Source organism: Phoxinus phoxinus (assembly GCF_949152265.1).
Source record: "Phoxinus phoxinus genome assembly, chromosome: 3".
Lineage (NCBI taxonomy): Eukaryota > Metazoa > Chordata > Actinopteri > Cypriniformes > Leuciscidae > Phoxinus > Phoxinus phoxinus.
The window spans coordinates 17,275,077-17,302,736 of NC_136878.1; the positions used below are offsets into that span (position 1 = coordinate 17,275,077).

Below are 27,660 nucleotides of genomic sequence, written 5' to 3' on the forward strand. Positions count from 1 at the left end.
TTGCACGTGGTTTGTCTTAAAGCATATTAAAAACAGCACTAGACATATAAACAACATTAAAAGCTTGAACTCCGTCAGGACCACTATCGTCAAATACGATTGACAATTAGCACAGTTTAGATTGGCGGTATGGTTCTGTTCAGGGCAAGAACTCCCTGCGCATCCATGCAGCCTAGCATGGATAAGATCAGAGAGAGCAGCAATTACCCCCCTTAGGGTAAAAAGTACAGAACTAACATGTATTGCAGATATCATTAATTCAATATTTTGATGTACAACATAATTCTAGAATTTGGTCTGATTCAAAGGGGAATCAGAATGCAAAATCCTGACTAATGAGAGGAGGAGCTGGGGATGGAGGAGGGTAATTAGCTCCTGAGAAACGTGATTGCTGCTGAAAATACTAAAGGAGCTTATATGGATGCTGCAATAGGCGTCGTATCCCTAAAGGTAGACGTGGATCAGCTGAGAGTCAGCTGATGCGAGCTTGACTAACGTGACCTGCCAGATCTGATGCTACGCTTGATTTTCAAGATTTCTCTCTGTTCCTTAGTAAAAGTTGGTCTCAGCAGCTTTGTTTTAGGAGGAAACTTACCTAAGAACTTTTACTGCTATTTAGGAGAACTCTTAGTGGTAAGATAAAATGTTTTGTACAGCCCCTGACATTTTGGGGCCAGTATATGTGTTATATAAAGCAAATGTGTCCATGCAGAGAAAGCAAGCTTAATCTTGCCTCATTCTACTTTATGAACACTTTAACACATTAGCAATAACTGTGCAGGACTATGGACATGACTGATATAAGTTATTGTGAGGCTTCTCACTGGGCGATTTTTAAAGCTTTTTTCCATCATCGGTTGCCTCAGGCAGTTTTCTCCTGGTGGATCTAAATGAAACAACCATAAAAGACTAAAAACAAAGCTATTTAGAGCCCCTCATCAAATGTAAAAACACATTACAGGCCTCACACATCCATCTGTCAGCTACAGACGCACTGGACACCAGCAGCAGTGAGGTACAGATAAATGTGTCTGACGGACGTCCGCCACAGATCCAGGTGAGCCCAGCATATCTCCAAGGGGAACGGACATTAATTAGGCCCAGTGTTGAGCTATGCAGATGGGACATATGCCGAGCCATCAGTCAGTTTTACCTCCAGTGCAGCTGAAGTTTAATCTACGTGGCTCTGAGTTAAGCAGACAGAGAAAAGGCTTTTGGGGTGAGGGTGGCTGCTTGAAGTGATATGCGGTTCAGAAGAAAGGAATTATGGAATGAGTTCAAAGGCCAGAAGCCCTATCTGAAAAAATATAAAATAAAAATAGCAAGAGGATCCAAAATTTTGTGGAAAATGTCTATATTGAAGCAGACTGTTTTGTACTATTTTGCATACACATTATCTTTCAGAAATGGGGTTAGTATGATAAAAAAAGAAATAAATACTTTAATTTAATACATTTATCAATAATAATAAATAAATACATATATAAATATATAATAAATGTGTTCTATTTCAAATAAATGCTGTTCTTTTGAACTTTATATTCATCATAGAAGCATGAAAAACATGTATGATTTCTACAAAAAAAGCAACATAACTGTTTTCAAAATTGATTATTAAAAAAATGTTACTTCAGCTTTTACTTGATGATTTCTGAAGGATCATGTGACACTAAAGAAATATAGAACAGATAATTTTAAATTGTAATCATAATTTTTTTTCTTACTTGCGCAATAAATCTTTTGATTAGGACAAACCTTTACCTCTGATTCTCACAGCTCTTTAAACTTCATTCATGGTAAGTGTGTCTAGAGTCCTTTCATCTCCGGGCTTATTTAGTTCTGCTTCTACTATAAGAAAGAGAGTTTTTTTGTTATTTCTTATTGAAGAGGAGACTGGGGTTTAGAGGGGTTCATTGTGGAGTGGAACCTCTAGTCCACTGATGAGAGCTTCAAATGAAGAAGCAAACTTTCACTAAAACCCAAACAATTATAGAGAGAGCAAAATGAAAGCCTCTCCAAAAAATAAGCAGTCAATCTTTCATCTCCTGATCTCAACCACCACTTTCCATTAGAGCAGTACATCAACAGTTGCGCACCACACAGAACACTGTTGAGCCCAGTGGGAGATTTATGTGTTCTTGCAATACACTAAGGTTCAAATCCACCTCAAGGAAAGACTCATAATTATTGGGCCCGATAATTGCATTATGCAATTAAATGAAAAAATTAGGACCGTCTCCCAGCTACTTCTGGGAAAGCTGCTGGACGGAGGTCTTGCTGTGCAAGAGCCCTTTTTTATAAGATGATCAAAATATCAGCAGACAAAAATGGTTTTTACCAATAGTAATAATATAATAGTTAACACGTGTGCTCAGGATGCAGATTTTAATAAACGAAAATATGAAATATGAATCAATTAAATAAATAAAAAAACATATAATTGACCCTCTAGCACTCCTTTCCATCTTCCACATACCCCATTTTGAAAACCCTAGAGCACAGTGAAACTGAAATGGAAAATTTCATACAAAATCTCTAACAATCCATTTTGAGCCATTAAGAGCCCTCCAAAAAGAAATAGTAACACATTGGCTGGGTCTAAAATAATAACATATCAGTATATTTAATTGTTGAATTCATATTTTTCATTGATCCAGATCACTAGAAGTTCCTGCGGGGTGACTACTAGGCAACACATCCTAAAAAGGATGACTGATTATGTCTCAGACACACAATAATGCTGTGATTAGTAATTCATTGGTAATAGATAGTAATTAATTAGACCAATTCAGTAATTATTGATTACCTAACATTGAACTATCTCAGTCCTAAATTTCATATTATACTGATTAGTAAAGTTTTTTTCCATATTAGTTATTCGTAGTAGCTGAAGTGTTAATGTAATACTACTAATTTTCCCTGCATTCGTTCCTGGATAGTTACCTATTAATGACGAACCATTATTCTAAAGTGTTACCAACAGCCATGCTAACCTAGAAAACATTGACACTGTTCTAGTTTCACCTAGGCTAACCATCTGTCATCCCTGTCTAAAATCTTCACATTTACATCTTCAGATTAGTGATCCTCGTCATTTCTGTCCAGATACACTATATCACCATCTGATGCTGAATGAATTCAACAAGACAGTCTCAATGTTATGTTGTCTCACTATCCTGCCAAATTATAAGAAATGTCTAACTCATGATCACCAGCAAAAGTAAACTCCAGCCCTGACATGAGACGATTACAAACAAACCCTTTTGTTAATATTTTTGCCATGAAACAATGCAGCGAGAATACAAATGAACGGTTGTGGACATGCAGAAGCACGGAGCTGCATTACCAAAAAGGTGACGTAAAATATTTATCTGTCTCTGAGGCAGAGGTAGTTGCTGAAGCCCAATCACTGAATAACTCAAGCACATAAGGATACAAAGAGAGACATAGACTGAGCAAGAAGTCTGGACTGATAATGTCATGCAAAATAAAAACAAAACAAAAAAACACAAAGCGTTGATTATTATGAGCTCAACAATTAATCTCAACAGATTAAAGCAAACTGATGCTATGAGGAAGACTCAGGCATGTCATATTTTCCAAAAAGCCTGGCCGGCCCATTCTCCATGCAGCTGACTGGAGAAAGAAGAAGCATCTTTCATCTTTCTGTCCATGTATTGATGCCAAAATGTTAAGAGCCCGCTCAATCTTTTATGGGGCCAGCTTTGGATTTAGTGCCGCTATGTTTCCACATTTTCCAGTTTGGCATGGGCCGCCTCAACCAATATACTCACACCACAAATTTAATTAGACACACTAAATGCGGTCATGCCGAACCCCAGCAACACTTACAGATGTCAGATGTTTTGTTTGAAAAAAACAAAAAACAGATGTCAACATGTCTGAAACAATGTGTTCGTTTTAAGCAAGCAGGTAAAGAATATTTCCAGTCAAAACACAATGACTTGCAGTTTCAAACATTAACTTTCCTATCAGATGTCAGGTGGCATGTAAGCTCTCAGTAAATGAGTTGTTTTCCACTTTATTCATTATTGATCACTTAATCAACCTTAGTAACAAATCACTGCACACTGTGGACAGTAACAAAGTACATTTACTTGAGTACTGTACTTAAGTGCAATTTTTGAGTATCTGTACTTTACTTGAGTATTATTTTTTCTGGAAACTTTTTACTTTAACTTCATTACATTTGAAAGACAAAGTATCGTACTTTTTACTCCACTACATTTGTCAAGGTCCTTGAGGAGAAAGTAGTAACGTCAGTCAGGGGATGATTTTGGTTGGAAATTAAAGTCAGAACCCGACTGACATTGGATTCTGACACCAACCTGATTTTCATTTTCAACGTTGGGTTTGGTCTTCTAAATGCGAATTTTGTCATTGTTTTGGAGCACACTAGCTTATAGATAACAGTAAGGCTAACATATTCATACTAAAAGCTAAACAACTTTGAATAGGGCACTATTTGAGGGAACAGCCATTGTGGACGTTTTTGAGTGCACTTATTCAATCTCAAATTTAATCCCACTTCTGGAACTGTGTTCTAGAAGAAATAAATGTGATGTTGATATGAGGGAGGCATAGATTCAGAGGCATACAGTACTGTAAGTATTACATACAACAATAATAAAACAATGCATTGACATTTACTTTTTACTTTTGATACTTAAAGGGATACTTCACCTCTGGAAAGATGAATGTGGATTTAAAATGGGTCATTTATGTAGTATGTGAATTTACTTTTGAATTTGGAGCCTTCTAGACTGAGAAAAGCCAGAAAATTAATTTTTGGCTTATGGGGATAAAAGACAACAACTCCCAGAATGCACTTGCTTCGCTGCCCTAGGAGGCCACTCCCAAGCCACGCCTACCGGTGAGAGAGCGCAGTTAAACAACGAGGCTAGGCTACTAGTGAGTCGCCGTGACGAGTCTGCCCGGGATTTCGAGACTTCCAGGATTCGGCTTTTGTGTTCTACAGTCGCCATTCATCATGTTTACTGTGGCGAGCAGGACGAGGCAAGGGCCGCGGGAGAACGACGCGAGGCCGGTGGCGTGATTACTGATGAGCGACACCTGAGAGACGCACCGGTCTCGTATCTCTCACGGAGGAGCGGGAATCTTCTTAATCAACCAATCACTTGTTTAGCGTTCTACTAAACTACATTCAGATTCACCAATCGGACTGAATTCAGTAAGATTGAAACAAAAGGTGTGCATGTAAACAATGAATGGAGACTGCAAAAAGTAAAAGCTGAATCCCGGACATTTTGGGCGATCTCGGTGGTAAACCCTACTACTCAGCTTTCTCCACAGAATAAGAACCCGCTAGCTTAGCTTCCAAATAAAAGATGTCTGACACTATTTGTACATTCTGTGAGTGCGATCCCACCCTCTATGGGCGGGTTGAAAACATGCGGAACAGCTCCTTCTACTGGCTGTAGGTTTTAGCCTCTGGTATTTTTTTCCAGACAAAAAATACATAAATCTCTCGTCTCAATGGGACATGAGGGAGGAAAGCAAGGTAATTCGGAAATACTAAAGGTTTTCTACTGATACAAAGCTTAATGCTAAATCATGAAGTATGAAAACAAGTACTTCTATACTTTTACTTAAGTAAAAATCGGTCTTAACATCTTTTACATTTAACTGAGTAATATTTGACCAGTAGTATCTGTACTTTCACTCAAGTAAGGAAGTTGTGTAGCCTACTTTGTCCACCTCCCACCCAAAAGAGATTTAGACTGAAAAAAAGGACTCAGCTCAGGTCCAAGTCAAGGGACAAAGGTTTGCGATAAAGTCAAAGTGGGCTCTCAAATAGTTTAAGATTTGCAAAGCCAAGTTCTCAAATTGTGACTCAGGATATTTTACCTTTAGTCCACTGTACTCTGCAGCAGACCCTCGGTCCACTCCAGTGATATAGATGCCCAGAGCATACTCAGCACCCCCACGGATCATCAGACCCAAAGATCGCCCGTCATCCAGTGAGATGTTCACCTGGGGAGCACACACAGACACACACACACACACATATATTATTTTGTTCATTTCCCTTGTTTATGCATACATTAACAAGTCCTCACAATTGCAAAGCTCCTAAAGCAATCTAACCACACATGTCCAATTCATTCTCTACGGGAGCTGAGCACTAGGCTCCCATGGGATATTGCGAAATTTACAGCGGAGAAAGGGTTGAGAGTGTCAAAAAGTTAAACTTTATACAAATGAGGTGAAAAACAGCAGTGATGTCTGTCATAAACATTTCAAAACTTGCAGATATTGCTAGAGTTTCTGTTGGATTCAATGCTTAAATCACAGCTACATATTGCCATTAAATAAACTGAGTTATGTCAGATTCCAAACTCTGGCTACACTAACAAAAGTGTATTATATTTATTCTATAATTTTGGCATTCTGAATTTTTATTTTATTTGTTATTTTTACATCTGTTATCTACTGTAATTGGACACAACTATGAGTGTTTCTTTAAGTTTGGGCACTTTTGGCTCTTTGACTGATTTGTTCACTAACAATATCCAACATTGAATATAGGATTGGAAATGTTTTATATATTTATTTATTAATTTACTTGCTTATTTATTCTGAAGGTAATGAAAATAGCCACAGTTTCCCAATCCCAAATGAGGCATTGTGCTTAAAACAATTATTTGGTCAAAATGACAGTGATGAAAATTACATTTTTATTATTTATGGAATTAAACAGCCAACTCAGTTGTCTTGCTATGGATTATTTTATAGTTTGCACCTTACTGTAATAAATACATACAATTAAATAATAGTTTCACACATTTGACATCATTTGACAAAGTCATTAAATCAAAGTCAAGTTTATTGTGATGTGACCTTCAAAAAAGTTAAAATCTGGAACATGAAGTGCCTAAAAATTAAGAAACACCCATACAATGACTATATAGCACATGAAAGACCACACTGCTGTACATTTTAGACATACCTCCAAGCAGCAGGTATAAACAGACACGTAGGACACAGTGGATAAGTGATGGGATATTTACCCCCGAGTTGAGAATGTGATTGCACACTTCATTTTGCTCATCAGTTACGGATGCTAAAGGTAAATGCTGAGGCAATGAAGAGGAGGTGACTATAAACTGACTCGCCCACCCATCAGAATTCCAGTGATGTTCGAGCTGAATGAAATACCAATAAGATTCAAGTCTGGGATTCAGCACAACCAACCACCGCGGCATCCAAACCCCAATGAACAATTATCAACACATCAAATAAAGCTTTGTTTATTACCTCTCTGTGGACTTGACTGCAGGTTTGATCTTTGTGGTGATTATGTTTTATTAGTTCTCATTTGTCTTGCATCGTTTAGCACTAAAACAATCAACAGATTCCACAATCCAGATATAATTGTCCAAAACTTTTTTCAGACTAACTATGAGGGTAGATTCTTTGTGAATCTGTAGCAAAATGAAAGGTTACAGATGAAGCAGTCAGTTTCTGACCTTTATAGACCATTACAGATGTGTCTGATGTAACCTAATGGACTGCTTACTGGAAGGTTCTAGTTTGAATTCATAGCGTCTCGTGACATTAAAGGTCAGCTCTGCAGACAGTGCTACATATATTATGAAACATACAGTACATATATTATAAACGGGAATAGATTAGTATAAACATTTATACCTCATGCATTACACATAGTGTGATAAATGGGTAATGGATTTGGCTAGTTCATCTGAAACCAGATGATAATTCAGATGGGTCATATCAATCACACTGACATAAAGATCATTTCAGGTGAGTCTGGCCTAAAATGTTCCTGAAATACTCTTATCAGCAGCCCCAAAGCCAAGTCACAACAGCACCGACTCCCGCTGAAGAATCTCTGCAGCTAACATGCTCCACTGCCTCCATCCAAAACATATAGATCACTGTCAGTGCTTGTAATTAGGGCTATCTCGAATCATCCATAATCAAATCTCAAGAAACAAACAGTTTTTGTTGTTGAATTAACCATTGTCTGGAGTTCAGACAGTTATTATGAGTGAAAATCTCTGTGTATGAGTTTATGGCTTTATAGGTTTGTTAAGGCTGTTGTTTTATAGGCTGTTAAGGTACAAAATTAACTTTGCCACATCTGCCAGCTATTTTTATTTTGTTTCTTTACAGACGCGGTACAAAAAAATCTGGCACATTGTGATTTTTCTATGCATACTTTTATTAGAATATAGAGTATTTCACATATATAATGCCAAATGGTCAAAAAAACATTCAGGATTATGGGGGGAAAAACTTTTAGATGTGCAATAAAAACCTCTGATACATTTTTCAGTAGGATAAAAGTTGTTAGTCACTTGACTCATGACAGACGTTGTATTTCGTACTGTAACTTGCATCTGGCGGCAATGATTTTGGGCCTTGTTGGCAGTGTTGTGATGAGTGACTGCTGTCCTTTGGGTGTTTTTAGCTGAAGAGGCAGAATTTGGGATGAAGGTGTGAGAGGGCTTAGTGAGCAAGTTGAAGAATGTGTGTGTGTGTGTGTGTGTGTGTGTGTGTGTGTGTGTGTGTGTGTGTGTGTGTGTGTGTGTGTGTGTGTGTGTGTGTGTGTGTGTGTGTGTGTGCACCTATAGAGAAAAAACCTGCAGAGCTGGTTTGCAGTTAGCTGAGAGGAGTCACTGAAGCATTACACTAATTTCTACCCTTGTTAGAGCTGTCATTTCTAATATGAATAAACTGAGTGAAATAAAATCTAGAGGGAAAAGCCGCAGATGTTTAACACTTACAACATCGCTCTGAATTTTAAATTGCCTTAAGTTCCTATTAATATGTCATCATGAACTCTCTTTTACACTCACCTTCTTCTCAGCATCCTCGTGGCGTATGTGTGTGTGTCCAAGTTGCTGGATGTCCGAGTGTCTTCCTCCTGAGCCACGCTGGTCCACCAGGTCTGGGGGCGGGGACACACTGCGGCCCTGAGGGTCCACCCATGTGTACACGTGATTGGTAACATAACCACCTGGGATCCGTCCCATAGAACAGACTGACATGGAGAGCTTCTTAGAACCTTTCAACACCTGTGAACAGAAAACCGATAGATGAGGACAATAAAGGAAGCGACATAAAGGGGACTGAAGAGGATATGAAAAAATAAATGAACTCTCTAGTAAGTAAGTAATTTAAGTAAGTAATTTACATCATATGTACACAGAATTCGTTAGTCCTGCCTCCAAATTAGTCATTAATATGGATGCATAATATTAGGAGAGATTTTTAATTCATGAATTTTTTTTTATTACATTTGCTGTCATCTAACAATCACTTAAAGCTCTTCTTTAAAAACAATAATAATGTAAAAACATTGTATAGCCTATCCATTTCACATATTGTACATTATAATTATAGATTTTTTTAGCATTTTATTTGTAATTTATTTAGATAAAATAGTATAGAATTTTAACAGAATTTTAGCCACAATTGTCTGCATTTTCAGTATCTGTCACATGTAGATGAACATGCACGAATCAGAATGAATTCCAAAAGTCTTAATAATCAAAAAAAATACGCAGGAGACAAATCAACAGGGCGACTACACAATAACATAAACAATAGAGAACACCGAACTGAGAAAGCCAAGGGTTAATAAACGCAGGGAGTAATCAACGTAAGTGAACAGGTGTGGAACTTAAATTATATGTAATAATATACATACAGATATGCAACAAAATAGATATGTACGATTTTTATTAATAATTTGAAGTATAATACAATAAAAATATAAATACACAAATAAATATAATAAAACAAAAATATAAATGTCATTCACAGATTGGGTTCATTGAATATTGTAAACACTGTACCAATATTCAGTCATGTGGCTGATCAATGAAAATTAATTGACCCATTTATAAATGCTTACATTACGAGCCGAGATTACACACTGCAGCTTAAAACAAAAGCTGGGTTAAATCTCACCTGCAATATTCTTCTCCTAAAGACTCCACAGTGATTTAAACTGCTAGAGTTAATTCTCTATTCATGGCCTGTACCTGTACGAGCCAAACAAGTCCAAAAAAAGATCTCACTGACTCTAGTGCAGGACTCTTGTGGATTGGCTCCAGCCATGTAAATCAGTCCCACCACATCCCCGAACTGCTCTCATCTCTGAAAATGTCCACAGACATCCATCTCTGACATTTAATATGCTTTATAGGGACAGAGCTGGATGTCTCATTGGGGTGGGGAGTTAATTTTTTTCAGTGCGACTGCAGATACAGATATCACTTAGTTTTTCTGCTTTCTCAAAGCAGACAGAGAAAAAAAAGGAGAATAAAGAAAAAGACATGTATAGAGGCAGGCTTGCTGGAGTCAGTGCTACAGACAGAGCATGGACAATAGCAACTGATTCTCTTTGGAGTTTGTTCCAAGTTGGGAAAGATAACAAGTAAGGACATTTATAAAAAATACAGACATCGGCAGAACATATCGATCTACAGAGGGCTTCTCAAAATCAAGACAAAAAGCATTCATTGGCATAAATGCGTGAGCAGACAGAGCCATGCTGAAATCCCTCTGGCTCGCTCACAGAGAAGCACCTGGATCTACATAGATTAACATAAATGTTTAATTGGAGCGGAACAACACATTCAGTGTTGCTTTTTCTAACCGCTGCTGCATGAATTATGAACAATGGCATGTGTGCCCTGGTTTAAAACCGCTCACACAAACACTTTTGAGCAAAACTCGTATTTTTAGCAGGGGGGCTAAAAATACAAGCACCAAACCTGTTAATCCGCGTGGAGCGTTTCATCTGCAGCCTCTGAATGGAGCACTTGACCAAATGTGGTCAGCTACATAACAACACCTCAGTGTGCTAAAACAAAAGCACGGACAGCTACCAGAGCTACCGAGCAGATCTCTTACATAACAGGCAGAATGAGGGGAGTTTAGAGCCATTGAGTAAGAGAGGCAGAATAAGAGAGAGACTCAGTGCTGTGTGGATGTACAGCGGATGAGTCACATTATTATATCTTGAGAAAGAGTAAGAGGGTTCAAAATGTATTTTCTAAAATAACAGGTTTTTCAGATGTCCCACAGGTTTATCATTTCATCAAACTTCAAACTTTAATCATACCAGAAACGTTATACAGGGAGGAGACTTTGAATGAGAGAAATGGTAGCACTAAAAATGGCAGCTGTATTCCCGACTTAGAGCTTAAAAGAGCAAAACACAGCTCAATATAGCGATATAGGAGTGGAATTCCCGCTAAAATGACAGCTAAAAGAGCCAATCACCTGTTTGTTTACTCTAGAACATGCATGAATCACTTTATTAGATGAATCAGCCTGAAAATACATTTATTTTTTGAGTGATTTGAGCTAAAGCAGGACACTATACGATACCAAGTTGTGTCTGATTTTATTCTTGATTTAAAATATGTTATTGGAATATGATCTTAACAAACAATTTTAGTCTTACCCATTCAAGTAGATTAGAGCTGTATTTGCATGACTGCATAATACTCAACTCAACTCAACTTTATTTATATAGCACCACTAAAAACAACAATTGTTGACCAAGGTGCTGTACACTAGCAGACCTGAAGAATTATAATTATCGACATGAACAATATAATTATCAAGATGGCTGTATAATGAATATTTTTGAACTTTCTGTACATAAAAGAATCCTTAAAAAAAATCCACGATTCAAAAACTCATTTTTACCACTAAGCGAGTGTATATTGGGGCCTACAGCCTCCCAGAGCCAACATCTGAGCTAATTCTTCAAAACTTCAGCAAGAGAGTAACAAACTCAAAAGGTGAGGAACAGAGAGATGTAGGCAGATAGGAGAGGGAGAGGGAGAACGAAAATGTCTGACAGGGCTTTAGTGAATAAACCATAAGCCAGTGTCTCTTCATCACAGAGGCAGAGGGACACACCTGACATTTCTGTGCTGAGCCTCAGCAGACGCAGCCTTCTTCTGATAAGAATGCATAACAATCCTATTCCACGCTCCTTTCCAGCCACCCGAACAGACACCAACTGAGACCTGTGGTGACCTGGATATAATGAGTGGTGACACAGCCGACGATGATTAGACAATGACCTCACCGCTTTTAACATAGGCAGGTCTGCTTACTCATTCTAAGCAATGCAAATCTGCGTCCACGGTCGCAAACATTTAAAACTGACAGAAAAAGGATTTTAAAATTATGGTGAAAACTGAAAGTTTTCGACCAAAATGGACAAGGTTTGGCTAGTTAGCATAGCCATGTTTGCCCCTCCTGGTAGATGCTGTATATACACCATCATGGAAGCAAAAGGTATTTTGATGTTTTCTGATGAAATGTATTCAATTTGGTGTATTCTGATTACCGGTAAACACAATTTATTGCAAGCAATGGCCTGGTTTCACAGACAGCGCTTGGTTTAAGCCAGGATTAGACCTTAGTTCAATCAGGACATATAAGTAGCTTTTATGTTTTATTGAAAAAAGAAAAAAAAATGTCAGAGACATATTTTAAGATATGTCAGTGCAAGTTGCTTTCAGTTAAATAAGCTCAGACATGCATTTTTTTTAGTCTGAAAATAGGCTTAAGCCTTGTTTGTGAAACCAGGGGTAAATGTTATACATATACACATGAATTGCATTTATATTTTTCTCAGTCTGCCACCTTTCATTGACAGATCAGGATAGTCACTAGTAAAAGGTTTGGGACTGTGCAGGTCTTGGGCATAGGATATTACGACATGTCACTGAAGTCGGAAACATAATTTTGGAAAAAGCCTTAAAAAAAGAATATTGTACATTTTGAACAATAAATCCAAATATCTACATACGAATTCAAAATCATACATTTGTATAACTTATTTGGCTACATGGTATTAAAACTAAATATTTGTGTAACATAGAGCAAACCGTGAAAGACCTTTATTATAGCGCTTTTTACATTACAGATTGTTTCAAAGCAGCTTTACAGTGATAACATGAAATGAATGCACCAAAGACTGTTTTAGCTGTACAGCAAATCTAGAAGAAAGTCATTGTGCAGTTTAAGTAAGTTCAGCATTGATTCATTTTCGTTGTAAAAATCATTGGTTATTAATTTAGGGGCGTTTACACGACACCGGTTTCAACTGAAAACAGAAAACTTTTTGTGCTTTTGACCATTCATGTACACAACAACCCGATCACACTAAATGCGTCTCTATAGCACGCAGTGTGTTTATCGTGCAATTTATACGCGAAAATGAGTTTTTACTACATGCATATGGGATACGCATGGGTTGGTTAAGGTAGGTTTAGTAGTGGTGTGGGGTGTGTGTACGTTTGGGTAGAATTAGTGGTGGGGTGCGTGTGTATTACACGCAATGAAGTGCGTGTCAAATGCACGCGAAAACTGCATATCATATGCACATAAAAAACATGAACCTGTGAAAGCGGTTACGCATCCACATGGGCAAAGACAGTTTACAGTTACCTTTACAGTTGTCATTTATCAGTTATACATAACACCTTTAAATAATTTAAATATACAGCATGTAAATTTAAAATAAGTTGCAAAATATGATTCCCTATATATATTCACTATAATAAAATGTAATGAATTAGTTATAATGAATTATAGACTTATATTATGAATTAAGACTTACTTTCTGTTCAGTGATCTGTGTATAGTGATTATATATATTATAGAGATTGTGATCTATCATCTACATTACAGATCAGTGTTTAATGTTAATGTTTAAATAACCTTCCAATTTCACAACTCGGCAACTCTGCATTCTAGAATTCAGTTTTCCACTTGTAAATATGATTTCGCTCAGCCATTCAAGTGCTCAGAACTCGTAATTACAATATTTCCGACCTTACGTGAAGGGCACTAGTCACATGCAATTTAAGGTTCAGAAGACTGGCTCAAAAATTTCCAGCCAAAGATGGCAGTTTTCATGTTGTTATGTGTGGGGAGCAGGAGAAAGCAGGCAGAGGCGAGGACCTAAATGCAGGATTTTTTTTTTTTTTTTTTACTTGTCAAAGTAAACAAATAACAATGAACGCAATGACCAAAGGAACATAACCATGAGAAGAATGGCCACCATTACATTCAACAACTGACAAAGTAATGCGAGAAACACAAGGGCTATATACTGTATACACAGGGCTAAACAAGCTTAACAAGATAATGAGTTAACAAGACACACCTGGGGAAGACAATCAAGTGAAAAAACTACAAAATTACTACAAAAAGGCACATGGGACAGAAAAAGGGAAGTATAACAAAGGTCCATAGACAAACACAGAGGACATTTATATGAAGGGAGGAAGGTTTTTTTTGTTTTGTTTCTGGGTTATTCAATTAAAGTTTCAAGAGTTCCGGTCTATTTCCTTCGCAGCGCAGGATCGTGACAGAAAAGATACTGTATGGGGGTTCAGGGTTTTCCTTTTGAAGTCTGGACAATTTTTATATTTTGCCCAAAATAAGCATCTACTAAAAACTAAAAAAACAATGTACATAATAATCAAAATGCCCTCATCATGAAAAAAAGCTAATTTCAAAAATGTTGTTATCTTTCCTTGCCATCTACAAAGTATTTCCCCCGTAATAACACTGTTTATTATGAAATGCTCTCAATATGCTGATTAATAATGCTATAGATTAAAAAATGTCTTGGCAAAAAAACTTGTTTATTTGTACAGTCTGAGTCATTTGTGTATGACAGATAAAAATAAACAATTGTATTTTTTTCTGCAATATTTTAGCAAAAATATCAATCTATTTAGCTGCTCACTATGTTTCTGCTACTGTTCATCTGCAGCTTATAGCGCTTTAGCGGGAAAAAGATGCAATGCGCACGGAACAGAAAGTGCTTGAAGCGTTTGGCGCTTAGATATGTTAGAAGATATATCGCCAAAGGATCATTACCATAAAGGACCCTGAGCGCTTGTGGTGTACAACTCTGTTGTTCTGATGCGCTGCTCACTTTAATCTGTAGAAACCATAAAATGGTGTTACCGTTGCCATTCTGCTTCGTGGTCCGGTTAGAACCAAGCAAGGGTATAAACAGCACTGTAATTCAGTTTTACAGGGGATTAATAATTAAGCACAATGTTGTCTATCGCAGTTTCTGTGTCCTAAACCACAGGGATCCGTGGACAGATCCAGAACAGTCCGTGAAAGCTTTGCAATATGTGCACTACCCCCTGAAGACATCAGACCTAGAAACACCATTAAAGAGTAAAAAACTAGGTCTGAAGCACAACATTGAAAAATGTCAAGAAAAGTCAACCTTCACTCTTTAACATTAGGAACTTTTTGAACATACTTTTCAGCCATCCTTCTGTCAGATTAGTTTATCACTAAAACACTCTGATGGTACTAAATATCTTATATAAAGATCTTTAGGGACATTGAAGCACTAAACCTGCCATTAAAAGAGCAATTCTTTCCTCTCAGTTTCATTTCTGTTCTCATTTGCCAAGCACTCACTACTTCATATGTCACTCATTCTCTGTAAATCTGGTTGGTGAGCTAATATTGTGCGGAAGGAAAGGCAGAGAACTTTTCAAATTTCAAGACCCAGAATGTAAAAGGTCAAGAGAAGACCGTGTGCCTCCAAGGAGGCACAAAAATATCTCACTTGAAAAGTTTGAAGGCAGCAAAGGTTGGTGAGATAAATATAAACATGTTATGTTCACAGGGAAGGCATACCACATACTGTATGTTCATTTTTAGATGCTGAAAAAACATGGCAAACCTGCCCAACAGGAGCTTATAACACAAAGGTTATTCACTAAGAAAGCCTGAAGACCAAGAGAGATTTATTTCTCTCTCCTCATACTTTAAAAGAAGAGATTTGAGAATCACAGAGCGTATTTGAGTCACCTAGGTTGCCAATATTTTAATTTGCTTGTTTATTGTTTCATTAACTGTGGCAACGCAGTGAGAAGACAAGCAAATAAAAGGTGCACACTGCATTAAAACACTGATAGCAGCTATTACCATAAATACATTTCGAGTATAGATGTGTTCAGTACACTATCACTCAACAGCACTGGAGAAATATGGTATGGCCTCTAAAAAGGAGAATAATATATAAAAACAGTAGTTTCCCTAGATGGAAAGCTCATCGCTCTCCACTGCTTTCTTCTGGGCTCATCATTTTTCAGCATGGCCCCCTTTAGCTGCTAAAATCTAAACTTTATACGTGTTCATAATCATAAACACGTATGGTAGTAAAATAGTTTTACCATTTACCGCACTTGGTATTCAATTATATTATGTTAGCAAAAAGCATAATTCCCAATTGACAGCCATTCAAACCATATATTCTGACATAATTTTCCCAAACAATGACCACTGAGACAAATGGAAATGCTACTACATAAATCCCTGTCCCTCTCCTTTGTAAAACCTCCTTGGTTAGAAAGAAATGAAGAAAATCTCCATGTCTTTCACTGTATGTGCATTCATAACACAAGGCTACAGCTCTGCTAAAACTGTTTTGTGTCGACAGTACTGTCAGACACTATAAATTCAGGAAGGCTCTTCCTTAGTTTTTTGTTCAGCATCTGACAGACTCAAGAGTGCATAACACCCTCAAAAAAAGCAAGACAGTTTTACACTGAAATGCACCATTTAGAAAATGCAGTACATGAAAGCATTCAGCTTTCACTGCTCAAAATTTGAGCAAAACATTAAATTCAGGGAATTTAATTAAATTCTGCGAATTTCTGCTCTGAAAAGTATTGGGTTAAAAATTAGATTTAAAAAAACTAGTTTAGGACATAGAACTGGCTAGGTAATATGGTAAATAAGAGACAAGATACATTTGCTGTCACCTTCAATATGCATGGAGAATTACCTTTGTCCACCATTTGCAATTGCTCTTGGTCTCTCTTATGGGTTCTTGCCTTAAAATCAGTCTTTTCAATTCAATTTCAATAAAAACAGGGCTACTGTGTATCCTCGCAAGCAAACCGCCATCTCATAAAGAAATGTGCGTCACTGTTGATTCACTGACAGGATTCAGTGCAGCAAATGCAGCATATGCAGCATATACACAGATAGGCACTTAGTACAGATGGAGTATATGTCATTTCCAAGGGCAGCAGTGAGACACGTTCTGATACCTTGAATCAGACGTCTGCATGCGGCGAGATTGATCTAATATCTGTCAAGGCCAGCAGACAGCAACAATAGTAGACAACTTTACCAACTCATCAGTACGAAACTGCTGTCCTCACTGTGGTAATTGCTGTTTTTGGGGCTTGAATAGAGAGAGATCAAAGTGAAGCGAACATAAACAGAAAGAAATTTAAACGGGCAGCAAGTGTCACGGCAGAGGTCGAATGGTAGCTGGTTGCAGTGCTGTATTTCAGACAGTGAAAAAGATAGATAGAGCTTTAGAAAAAAAGCACAGCTCATCAGTGAGGCTACAGATGAGTAATGCCTCTCAGTCTGTTATTATAAAACACCCACAGTTTTAATTATACAACTTTGTAAAGCAATAATTAAATAAACTACATTTACACTGCCAGACAAAAGTTTGGACACACCTTTTCATTTTGCATTATAACCAGTTTCCACTACAATTGCACAAATTGTAGTTTGGGAATTATGTAGTGACTAAAATGATGAAACAAAAATAATCTTTTCTATGGTAGATTTCAGCTTAAACTCCTGACATCCTCCCGTCTCATTCATGCTAAATTAATTAATTCAAGGAATTAAAACAATGTTTTTTTAAGCACATGCACTAATACTATTTAAGAGCGGATAGGGAAAAGTTTATCAGTGAATACAAGCTTACATTTTGGCCCGTTTGTCACACAAAGCTAGAAACACTCATTCATCATTCATTCATTCATAAAAACACGAGCAGAACAAATATTGTGTGTAAATTTATAAATGTTTTTATAAATTAGGCCCATTGTATGGAAAAGAGTGGCTCAGAGATTTTGGAAAATATCTTATATTAATATTTGGTGTTCTAACAAAGGAAGAAAGTAATGCTTAGTTATATAAAGGTGAGTAAATGATGACAGAATTATGACTTTTGGGTGACTATATTCTCAACCAATATTCTCTATCGCACAAATAGTTCCTAATGACATTTGTAAATAAGTTTGTAACAGCAAAGCGCAATATGAGCCAAATTCATTGACATAATAATTAGTCATCATCATTGTCTGTTAAGAAAGTATATGCATTTTTAACTGCCAATACCAAAGACTGGCCAAAACATGTTTCAAATTATATTGGAAAATAATGAAGCACAATGATTAAAGTAAGAGTGAACGGTGGAATTTGTATTCTAAATGAGTGCAGAGTGAGATGGGGTGAGATGTAGTCATTCTCCAGGGATAGCACGAGGCAGAAGGAGAAACAGGGCATACACAAGCGTGCAAACAAGAAAGAAAGAAAAAAGAAAGAAAGACAGAGCGATGATCAACTCAAACCCAGCAGGAAGGCTGAAGGTGCATACACGCTATGACTACAAACTCCAAACGTTCATGCTCCACAAGAAGGTAATTGTAACGAACAGGTTAAATTCCCACACTCTAAAAAGTTTAACTATGATTTACTCAATTTTTTTGGCTAAACATTTTTACATACATTTTTTTAGTACATTTTAAAGCTGTGAAATCAATGAAATATACTGTGTGAATTGGGTAAATCTGAGTAACTGCATCTGGTACATTAACAAATAAAATTGAGTAGAAATAATTTAACATCTTAACATTTAAAATTGAATATTTAGAGTGCGTGGTGCAGACTTCAACATGGTTCCAATCCTAACCAAAAGTCTTTGTCTTTGTCATTGCCCCATGAGACGAGCTTGTGGTGGTGAATAATGTAGAATTATCACATTGTCAAGCTTTAATGTTCACACAAGTTCTCGATTTAGAAATAAGTTATTTATTCATACTTACAGTAGGTCCATTGTGAGTTTTTGTAAAGAAGGAAAAGCACTTTGCAACATCTATACAAGTCTCCTTCGTAAAGCCTCTCAGCTAAAACTGAGGGAGAAAGAGGTCTCTAATTGACTCTACATCTATCGGTCCTCCGGCATCCGTTTGGCCTTTTAAAATCTCCATGACAGTGCAGCAGATGGACTGTGTAAAACTCCATTCCCATCACCATCTGCCCCTCCCCTCTCAATATCTCTCTTCCTTCAAGCTATGACAAAAAAACCCATCTCTCTTGCCTAGATAAATTGAACCATCTTATCTTTCACCGACCCATTCACCACTTCTGTCTTTGATGATCCTCAGTGGTTGGTAAAACAAATCAGCTTTTCATTATTCTGACACTTACATAACCACAAACTCTCCCCCACTGCATTATCTCTGACTTTAATGCCCAATGTGCAACAGTGCAGTTGAGCTGTATTTGTTCCAGAGCCATCAGATATAGAGTGCACGTTGTTTTGGGCTCATGTACTATGTGTTAGAAGTGGGATGGGGGGTTGTTAGCTATTCACAAGACACAGGAAGTATCAGTGCTTACTGGTAATTCTACTGACAGAGATCGAGAGAAAGAGATAAATATAGGGAATCAAGATAAGGCTTGATATACAGAGGAGTACAAGCAGCTGTGTCGCCATTATTTGCATTGCCGGCACAATTTGTCATTGAGAATAATTGCTTAAGACTGGCAGGTCAATAGGGGTGAGACTCCAACAGAGAGAGCAGACAATGTGACTTTGCCAGCTGTACTTCTTTGTCAAATCCCCTGTTATTCTGCAGATCACTTTAAAACAAATGATCAATCTCTAGTTATTTGGATGACTTAACAGGATGTGAGTGTATTTTTTGCCAGGCTGTGATGCTTCTACTGAGTCTAAGAGTAATCATACTAAATTGGAGTATAGGCTATGGTAAGTCAATTCAAGCAGCGATTAAATGAAATAAACGAATCCCTGGAGCCGATTTAATCCTTTGATTTATTGTTTACCACCCATTGACGCACCTCACCACATGCCAAACTCTCTGTCAGAACGAATCAAGGCTCATAGTTGAGGCAGCTATGAGTGTGTTCTCCAGCTTAAACACTGTCTGTTTAATTAAACGATTTTATGAATTATTCAGCTTCTAATGGGAAGCAGAATGGATCCAATTAATAAATGAGACCAGGAATCCCAACAGGATTGGCTCTGAACACCCCTATTAGCTTGGCACGAAAACCGGAACTACGGCAATTAGCGTGGAAAGATGGCATGGAAGAACCGCTGGAATTCAGGTACAACATCAACATTTACTATTTAGAAAAGTGTAATCAGTCTTGTTTCCAGAGTTATGTTCATAAAATCATCATTTGTTACTTTTGGACCAATGGATGAGCACATTTGCAACTAAACCAACTAACTATCGCTTTAAATTTTTTTATTATTTTGAAAAGCTAGGGATGCACGATTAACCAAAATAAAATAAATGTTAAATGGTGCTCCGCAAGATCTCAATCTGGAGTTAATAGCTTGATGGCTCAACATTTAAAAATGAAGACATTAAGACAATTAGTATTGTACATGGAGCCCCTAAAGGGACATTTGCACAAAAAAAAACAGACTTTCACGTGAGCACAAGTAATGTTTTGTGTGCTCTGAAAAACTATTGTCTGTGGTGCTGCTCGCACAAAGAACTGTTAATTTAGAATTGAATAAAAAAACCCAGCATTTCTCAGACACCTGTGAGGATGCGTTAAACCCAAGTGGTTTAATAAAGGGTGTATTGATATTTTATATGGGATAATATAAATATACTGCCCTAAAGAAAGCCAAATCTGAGCACTCTTTGCTGCACCAGATCTAGGCATGGGAAGGGGTGGGCTGAGCCCAGCCAAATGTCTGCCTTGCCCACCCAATCCTAATTTAGGCACAGATCTGTATTTAGGAATATGAAATTTAGGAATTGATTAAAAACAATCTAAGGTGGATCCAGAGGTATGTTTATTAGGCAATTTTACAATTTTACCGAAACAGACAAGCTATTAAGCTTACTGAAATGTTGTTAATAATAGCAAAAAAAATGATTGCTTTGAAATGGAAAGCAGACACTGATGTGCGTATTGGAATGTGGTTGTCGGAGATTTGCAGCTGTGTACCCTTAGAGAAGATCACATATTCAATGAGAAGCAAGGGTGAATTATTTTATAAAATCTGGAAACCCTTTTTGAATTATATAAATATAGTACCTCATGCCTTGATTTCATAGTTAATTTTCTAACTGTCTTACATTGTATCTCCGTTTGTATTGTATTTTCTATTTTTATTTAATTTTTCTCTTTGTTGTGGTTTTCGTTGATACTGTTGCTTTATTTGTGTTTTGTCTAATGTTTGTTATTGTATTTTAAAAAGTTAAATCAAATTGTCAAAAAAACTAAAACAATCTGAGGCAGACTGTGAGTTGAGAAGTTTGACGAAGGGCTGTAGAATACCCAAACAATCAAAAAAATAACACCAGAAAATGACAGAATTTTTCTTTTATTAGCTGAACGTAACAGCACAGCGCACTATACACTCACGAGATGGCTTTCAGTCTGTAGCAGAAAAGCAGAGAGAAAATGGGTAGCTTATCAAGGTGTGAATAATGGGGAGTTTAATGTATCTCCATGAGTACTGTATGTATATTCTTATTTACTTGTAAATATAAATATATATTTTTTTAGCTTATTGACTTTAAAGTGTAATTTGGCCACCATTAAAAGGGGTCATACCATGAGCAGTTGAAATACGCTAGAAAACCTTGCTCATTTAAGAATGTGTATTTATTGCATCGACGAAGCAAGAACACAGTCAGGATGGTGTCCTCCTCTGGGCAGACGGTGAAATCCAGTCCATTCATCACCAGCACCCTCTCTACGTATGTGGCGAAATCCCCCGGGGACCATTCGCTGACAGACGTGCCTTCGTTTGCTTGCTCAGGCCAATGTGGTAATATACGCTGAGCAAGTCATCTTTGTAGTGCGGCAGGCACACCAGGTCGAGGAAATCCTGGGTGTGATCCATAAGAGAACGGTTCCTCTGCTCCAGGCATAACAGTTTGACCCCTGGCAGATCCATGGGGAAAAAAGAACCCGCAAAAGATGCCGCAACTACTGTATATCTTCTTTTGGTCCGGTCTTCTGTCACCAATGGGTGCATTACTCAACTTAATCTATTAATCATATGAATCTTCATTAGTTGCTGATGCAGTAATCATTATGGTTTAGTTCTTCATACATTAACACGTGATTATCTGTGCATTAGTTAAGCCTGAATTAATGCATATTAATGCACCCATATTGTAAAATGTTGCCAATGTTATTATTATTATTGTTGTTATTTCTTAAATGCAATTTATTTTATTTTAATATAATAATAATTATAGTACAATTGTTGTATAATTAAATGTTTTCTTTTACTGTATTAGTAATAGTAAAAATGTATGTGTATTACTGTATATAATTATGTATTATATAATATTATTGTGTCAACACATATTTTTGTATTTGCATGGCTCATATTGTGACAATCCATCTGGTTGGTCAGTTAACATGTTGGTCAGACCAATTAGTGGTTCTTGCCCATAATAAGAGCAATGTGGGCAAGCTTGCCTTAAAACTGAAGGCCATGTTGTCTTCCATTATGTTAACAACTCTGATAGTGTCAAATCAACTCAATTCACACCTGTAAACTACACAGCCAATGCGATTGTTGAGTAAACATGGCCGATCACTTTTAATCCCTCCATATGGAACCTGCAATCAAGACAGACTGACTCACAAAATAAAGCTTCACAAACAGGCGTCAGGCCCTTAGCTTCCACACAACTAGCCTATTTGACTCACATTGTTTTTAGCTGTGTGCTTTTTTTAGCTTGTGGATTCAATTCTGACAGGCAAACAAGATTGCGACAGGCAGTACAACAAAGCAAGGATGATACAAAAGAACGCCGCACTTCCCTCAGCAGTCTAACGTGAATGCTCAAAAGATTACAAAAAAAAAAAAACATAGAATGAGCCTGCCCACACAAATAGTCAAAAAGAGAGAGAGAATGAGCAAGCAAAGAGGAGAGGGAAGTAAGAGTGAGTTGGCTGCCTGTCATTGCTCTTCATCTGTACAAGCATCAATTGTTATGTAACCTATGAGTTAACTCTCAAATCTAGAACTAAAATTAGAGATGATAAGAGATTCCACCACAGGCAAATTTCAGCATATGTCTAACTGGACATAACAGTTGTTCGAACACCAATACCTCCAATTATTTTCACAGAGCCTGAGACCAGCACCAGCTCCAGTGGCGTATTTTGAGTCAATTATCCAATTTTCTGATATTACGTTTGGACACATTGGGAATGTGAGCAAATGTGTTTAAAAAAAAGAGAAAAAAAGGGTCAAGATTGAGACCATGTGAAGAGAAGAGCAAATGAGATTTAGTCACACTGCCAGTGGCCAGTTTAGGGTTGGTGCCAAAAGTTAGTGCACAGTTCTGTGTAATTAAGTGGGCAAAATAAATAAAAAAATTATTTTAGCCCTCCTAAAGCCAGTAATGCCGACTGGGACTACGGCCAAAGATTCTTCTGCAGGGCTATGACACTGGTAAACGACTTTACAGGATAAGAGGAGGGAAGGGGAAGCAAATTGTACAAAAAAGGAGTCAACACTGTAAAAAAAAAAAGATACTTAAAGCACAAATTGGGGTTCCACAGACTGCCACACTGAATGATCCCTCTAGAGCAGTGATTACCAACCAGGGCAATGCGTACACAAGGATATATTTATAATGTGCATTGTTAAACTGAAATGATAATTTTGTATTCATTTTAGTAGGACTATGTCAGGGTTGTCAAACCATCTGTACATACTGTATAGTCACTAGTCATTTTTGCATACCTGCTCCTATTGCTCTTTTACTTTATTTTATTTGATGTCCTTTATTTACTATATTACTGTGAGTGACTCTTTTTGGTTGTGTGCACATTATTTAATATATTTTTTTTTTTTATAGAGCTGTATTCTGTTTTTTAATTTTGGTACTCTTAATTTCCCTTGCTTTAAAGGCTGGCTATCTATCTATCTATCTATCTATCTATCTATCTATCTATCTATCTATCTATCTATCTATCTATCTATCTATCTATCTATCTAGTTATATTCATGGTTTTCATGATTTCCAGAAGTTGAAACCTGTGAATGACCAAAAACCTAAAGTGCAAGTGCATCTGGAGGTTTTACTGGAGGAATCGTTGACAGTTTTTAGAGTTTTTGCAGTAACTTATAAGAGAACTGCCATTTTTTGATAAGGGTCCTAATACGTTTTCTTGACGTTTGCAGCGTTGTGGCAGTCTGATAAACACAAAATGGTACATCAAGTGTCTATTTTATTTTTACAATGAAAGAATTTCTGACATTTCTGAATTTCCACGTATACTGTAAGATGTTAAGGGACGGGAAATGTTTAAATACAGTGCCAAAACACACAAACATAGAAAACACACATCACCTTGACTGCCTCCCCGTGAGTGACTCGGTCAAACACCATGTTATTGACTTTCATGATCTGGTCTCCAACTCTCAGCCCCTCTCTCTCAGCGGATGATCCCGGCTCCACCAAAGATACATAGATGCCAACTCCATGCTCTGACCCACCCCGTATGCTGAATCCCAGGCCTTCGTGGCTCTTGCTCCTTTTCAGCGTAACTTGGCGGATTTCATCAGGCGCTTCCTGCATCAACGCCGGCGCTGTCCCCTCGACCGTGGTGCTGAAAACAGGAGCCGCGCGCACAGATCCATGACTGGGACCGGCCTGCTCGTACTCGCGCAGAAAGTGCACCGGGGATGCTCCTGCATGCGCGTTTGTGCTGCTGATGTCTTCCGAGCACTCGTGATTGATACTGCATGTCAGCAGATCCGTTTTCAGATAAAGTCCTTCCGACGTGTACTGGTCGAACAGCAGCTGGTCCGACCGGGGTATGACCAGGCGCAGCATGGGTAAAAGTTGGCGCTTGTTGGGTGTGTTGAGAATGACTTTGAGAGTCTGCACGAGATCGAATACATTGCGCTTGGCGTGGTAAATGTTGAGGCAGTGGATGAACTGCTCCCTTTCGAAGTCGTTGAGCAGCACGTTGAGCGCGTTGTGCAACTTCTTCACGTTAACGGAGAGCGCGCGGCCACCGGAGCCCAGCGAGTTCGCGCCCGACTTGAGAGAAGCGCGCTCCAGATCCGTGCTCATTCTCAGACACCTCAAAACCACAGGGAGATTTCACATCAGGCATTAGGAACGGAGCACGGTCAGTGTCTCTTGTTAAAAACAGAACTGCAGCGCGATTCGTGTGTTAAACCTGTGGTGAGACGTGTCATGCTGATAAGTCCTCGTTTGAGAGCGCGCGCTCAAAATAACAACGATACAGTAAAATGGCAGTAAAATGGCATGATCGAAACTTTTGATCATGAAGAAATTTGTTTAATGGGCACTTTAAATGCTGGTTGAAAAAGTCCACTGTTCTCCCAGAGAAAAACAACAAACCCTAATTAAGTCCCGCGAGGATTTGACGTCCGTAATAGTGACTTTAATCCTTTGGGTAACACATTATGCGAAAAGAAACGGGCGGTGAGACGTCATGGAACTAGAAAGAAATGAAAAAACAGCACGAACGTTTCAAGTTTGGCAGCCGCGCTAAAAAGAGGAGCGCGCGTGGTCAGTGTGGCTCGCTCTGATTTCTTGTCGCTACTACTGAGTCCGATGTGAGATACCGACACAGGCGCTCCGGAGGAAATGACGCAAGCGCGAGGCGCCTCTGTTGCTTAGGAACAAACAACTAGGAACGCATTTGGACAAACATAACCACATCTATTTTCCTGCGCGTGAGCTATTTTTAATGTTCAAGGTCCGCCGGGCTATTGACGTTTATCAATTGAAAAGTATTTTCCAAAGAGCATTGCGCACTTAGGGCCATAACGTAAAAGTTCGTAATGGCAAGTGTTTCTTACAAGGGAAACAGTCTAACTTGATCTCAACTTTACAGATATGGGCAGATCCTCTATGTGTGATGTTTATATGGGATCACGTGGAGCGAGTCTGTCAGTATTGCAAAATAAAACCCAGGAGGACAACCAGTACTGGCTGTCCATTGTCCCTTTTATTTCGAAGCAAAACTAAATAACTAAATAGATTAGCCTTACATTTCTGCTCAGAAAGATAGTCCTTTGCCACACAACAAGTAAATACAATTTAATATGCTTTATATGTAATTAATGTATGCATTATAATCAATCTGCAATTAAACCTGAAAGTGGCATGGTGCTAAGAGTAAGGGTGGAACATCCCATTTAGAGATCAAAAATATATTCCGCAATCAAAATAAATCAGAATCAAGTATTTCAGAGAGCAATTAAATCAAGAAAAACATATTGACCTAAATACATTTTTCAGTAATAATTAGTGAAACATAAATTTGATTCTGATTGAGGTTTTCCTTTGGAACACTTTAAAAAAACCATCTCAGATCAGATCTTTACATTTCAATCTTTCAGTTGAGGTCTATCCCAAGTTAAAGAGGAGGTAGAGAAGCTGTTTTGAACAGATTTACAAAACGAGGGCAGTGTTTGGATGTGTGTGTGTTTCATTTGGGATTGCTCCATTTATACAAGCTCTCTAATCCTTTGTGTCTGTGCAAAGAGAGTAATATCACATCTTAAACTGCAGCTCTGCATGGTGTTGTGAAAACCCGACTCTCACAGATGCTGTGTCAGATAATGCATCTGCTGAGAAAAGCTGCATAATCCATACTGTACATTCGGGGCAGTCCATGAATTGTTTTGTATAAACAATAATAATGATCCTTATTATATTGGTTCAGTCGATGCTGTCTGATGTGCTAAAAAGGCAACCCGCAAGGTTTTAGGCCAGACTTTGGATGTCAGCTGCTGTTGAAGCTCAGTTCAAACACACGTGTCATCCTCTAAGCTCATAAAGAGGAATTAGAAAGGCCTGTCAGCAGACATCCACTACCTGGAGTACACAAACCAGTCTCTCTGAGAGCTGTTAATAATCTTATATGGACAAACTGTTGCTCCCTTATTTAACCTCATCCTTTTCAAGTCTGCATTGACCCAATTCATTTTCAATGTAACTAAGTAAAGCTTTATTTATAGCCTATAGCACCTTTTAAAACCAGTGTTTACTTGAGATATACTTTTTAAAAGTGCAGAGCGAGTCGATTTACTGGCACAACAGCAACAAAGTGTATTAGTTTTGGCAAACTATTTACAGGCTATACATTAAAATTAGCATTAAATGGAAGTCGCAATCATCTTTTTTTCCTTATTGTTACATATATCCAAGTGAAACGTTTCTGGAACAAGAAAAAGATGTAGGGCTGGACTTGATTGGATGGTTGTGGTTTGTGTGATCTCATGTGAGTGACAGGCTGTCCCGCCCTCGCGTCGGTAAACACATCATCACAAAAGAGAACAGATATCGTTACAAGGGCACATTCCATTTTTTCATGTAATGACACACATGAATAAATAATTTCATAAATACTGCAATATTCCATAAAAAGAGAATTGACCATTTTGCTTTCATGTTGACTTTTTTAATAAATAAAACAATAATCAAAATGAAACAAAGAGTGCAGCATAATAAAATTAGAGATTAAGTACTAATA

The 27,660-nt window shown here is 37.7% G+C and overlaps 1 protein-coding gene across 1 annotated transcript in view; it reads right to left on the reverse strand.

Moving 5' to 3' along the window:
- Nucleotides 1–25,723, reverse strand: part of whrnb (whirlin b) — a 54,890-nt gene extending 29,167 nt beyond the window's left edge. Inside the window, exons 1-3 of the mRNA XM_079608224.1 lie at nucleotides 24,495–25,723; nucleotides 8,865–9,083; nucleotides 5,890–6,015 (exon numbers count right to left, since the gene is read on the reverse strand). Coding sequence (XP_079464350.1) covers nucleotides 5,890–6,015; nucleotides 8,865–9,083; nucleotides 24,495–25,223 — 1,074 coding nt within the window. The 5' untranslated portion in view covers nucleotides 25,224–25,723. The remainder of the gene's footprint in view (nucleotides 1–5,889; nucleotides 6,016–8,864; nucleotides 9,084–24,494) is intronic.
- Nucleotides 25,724–27,660: the final 1,937 nt, after the last annotated feature.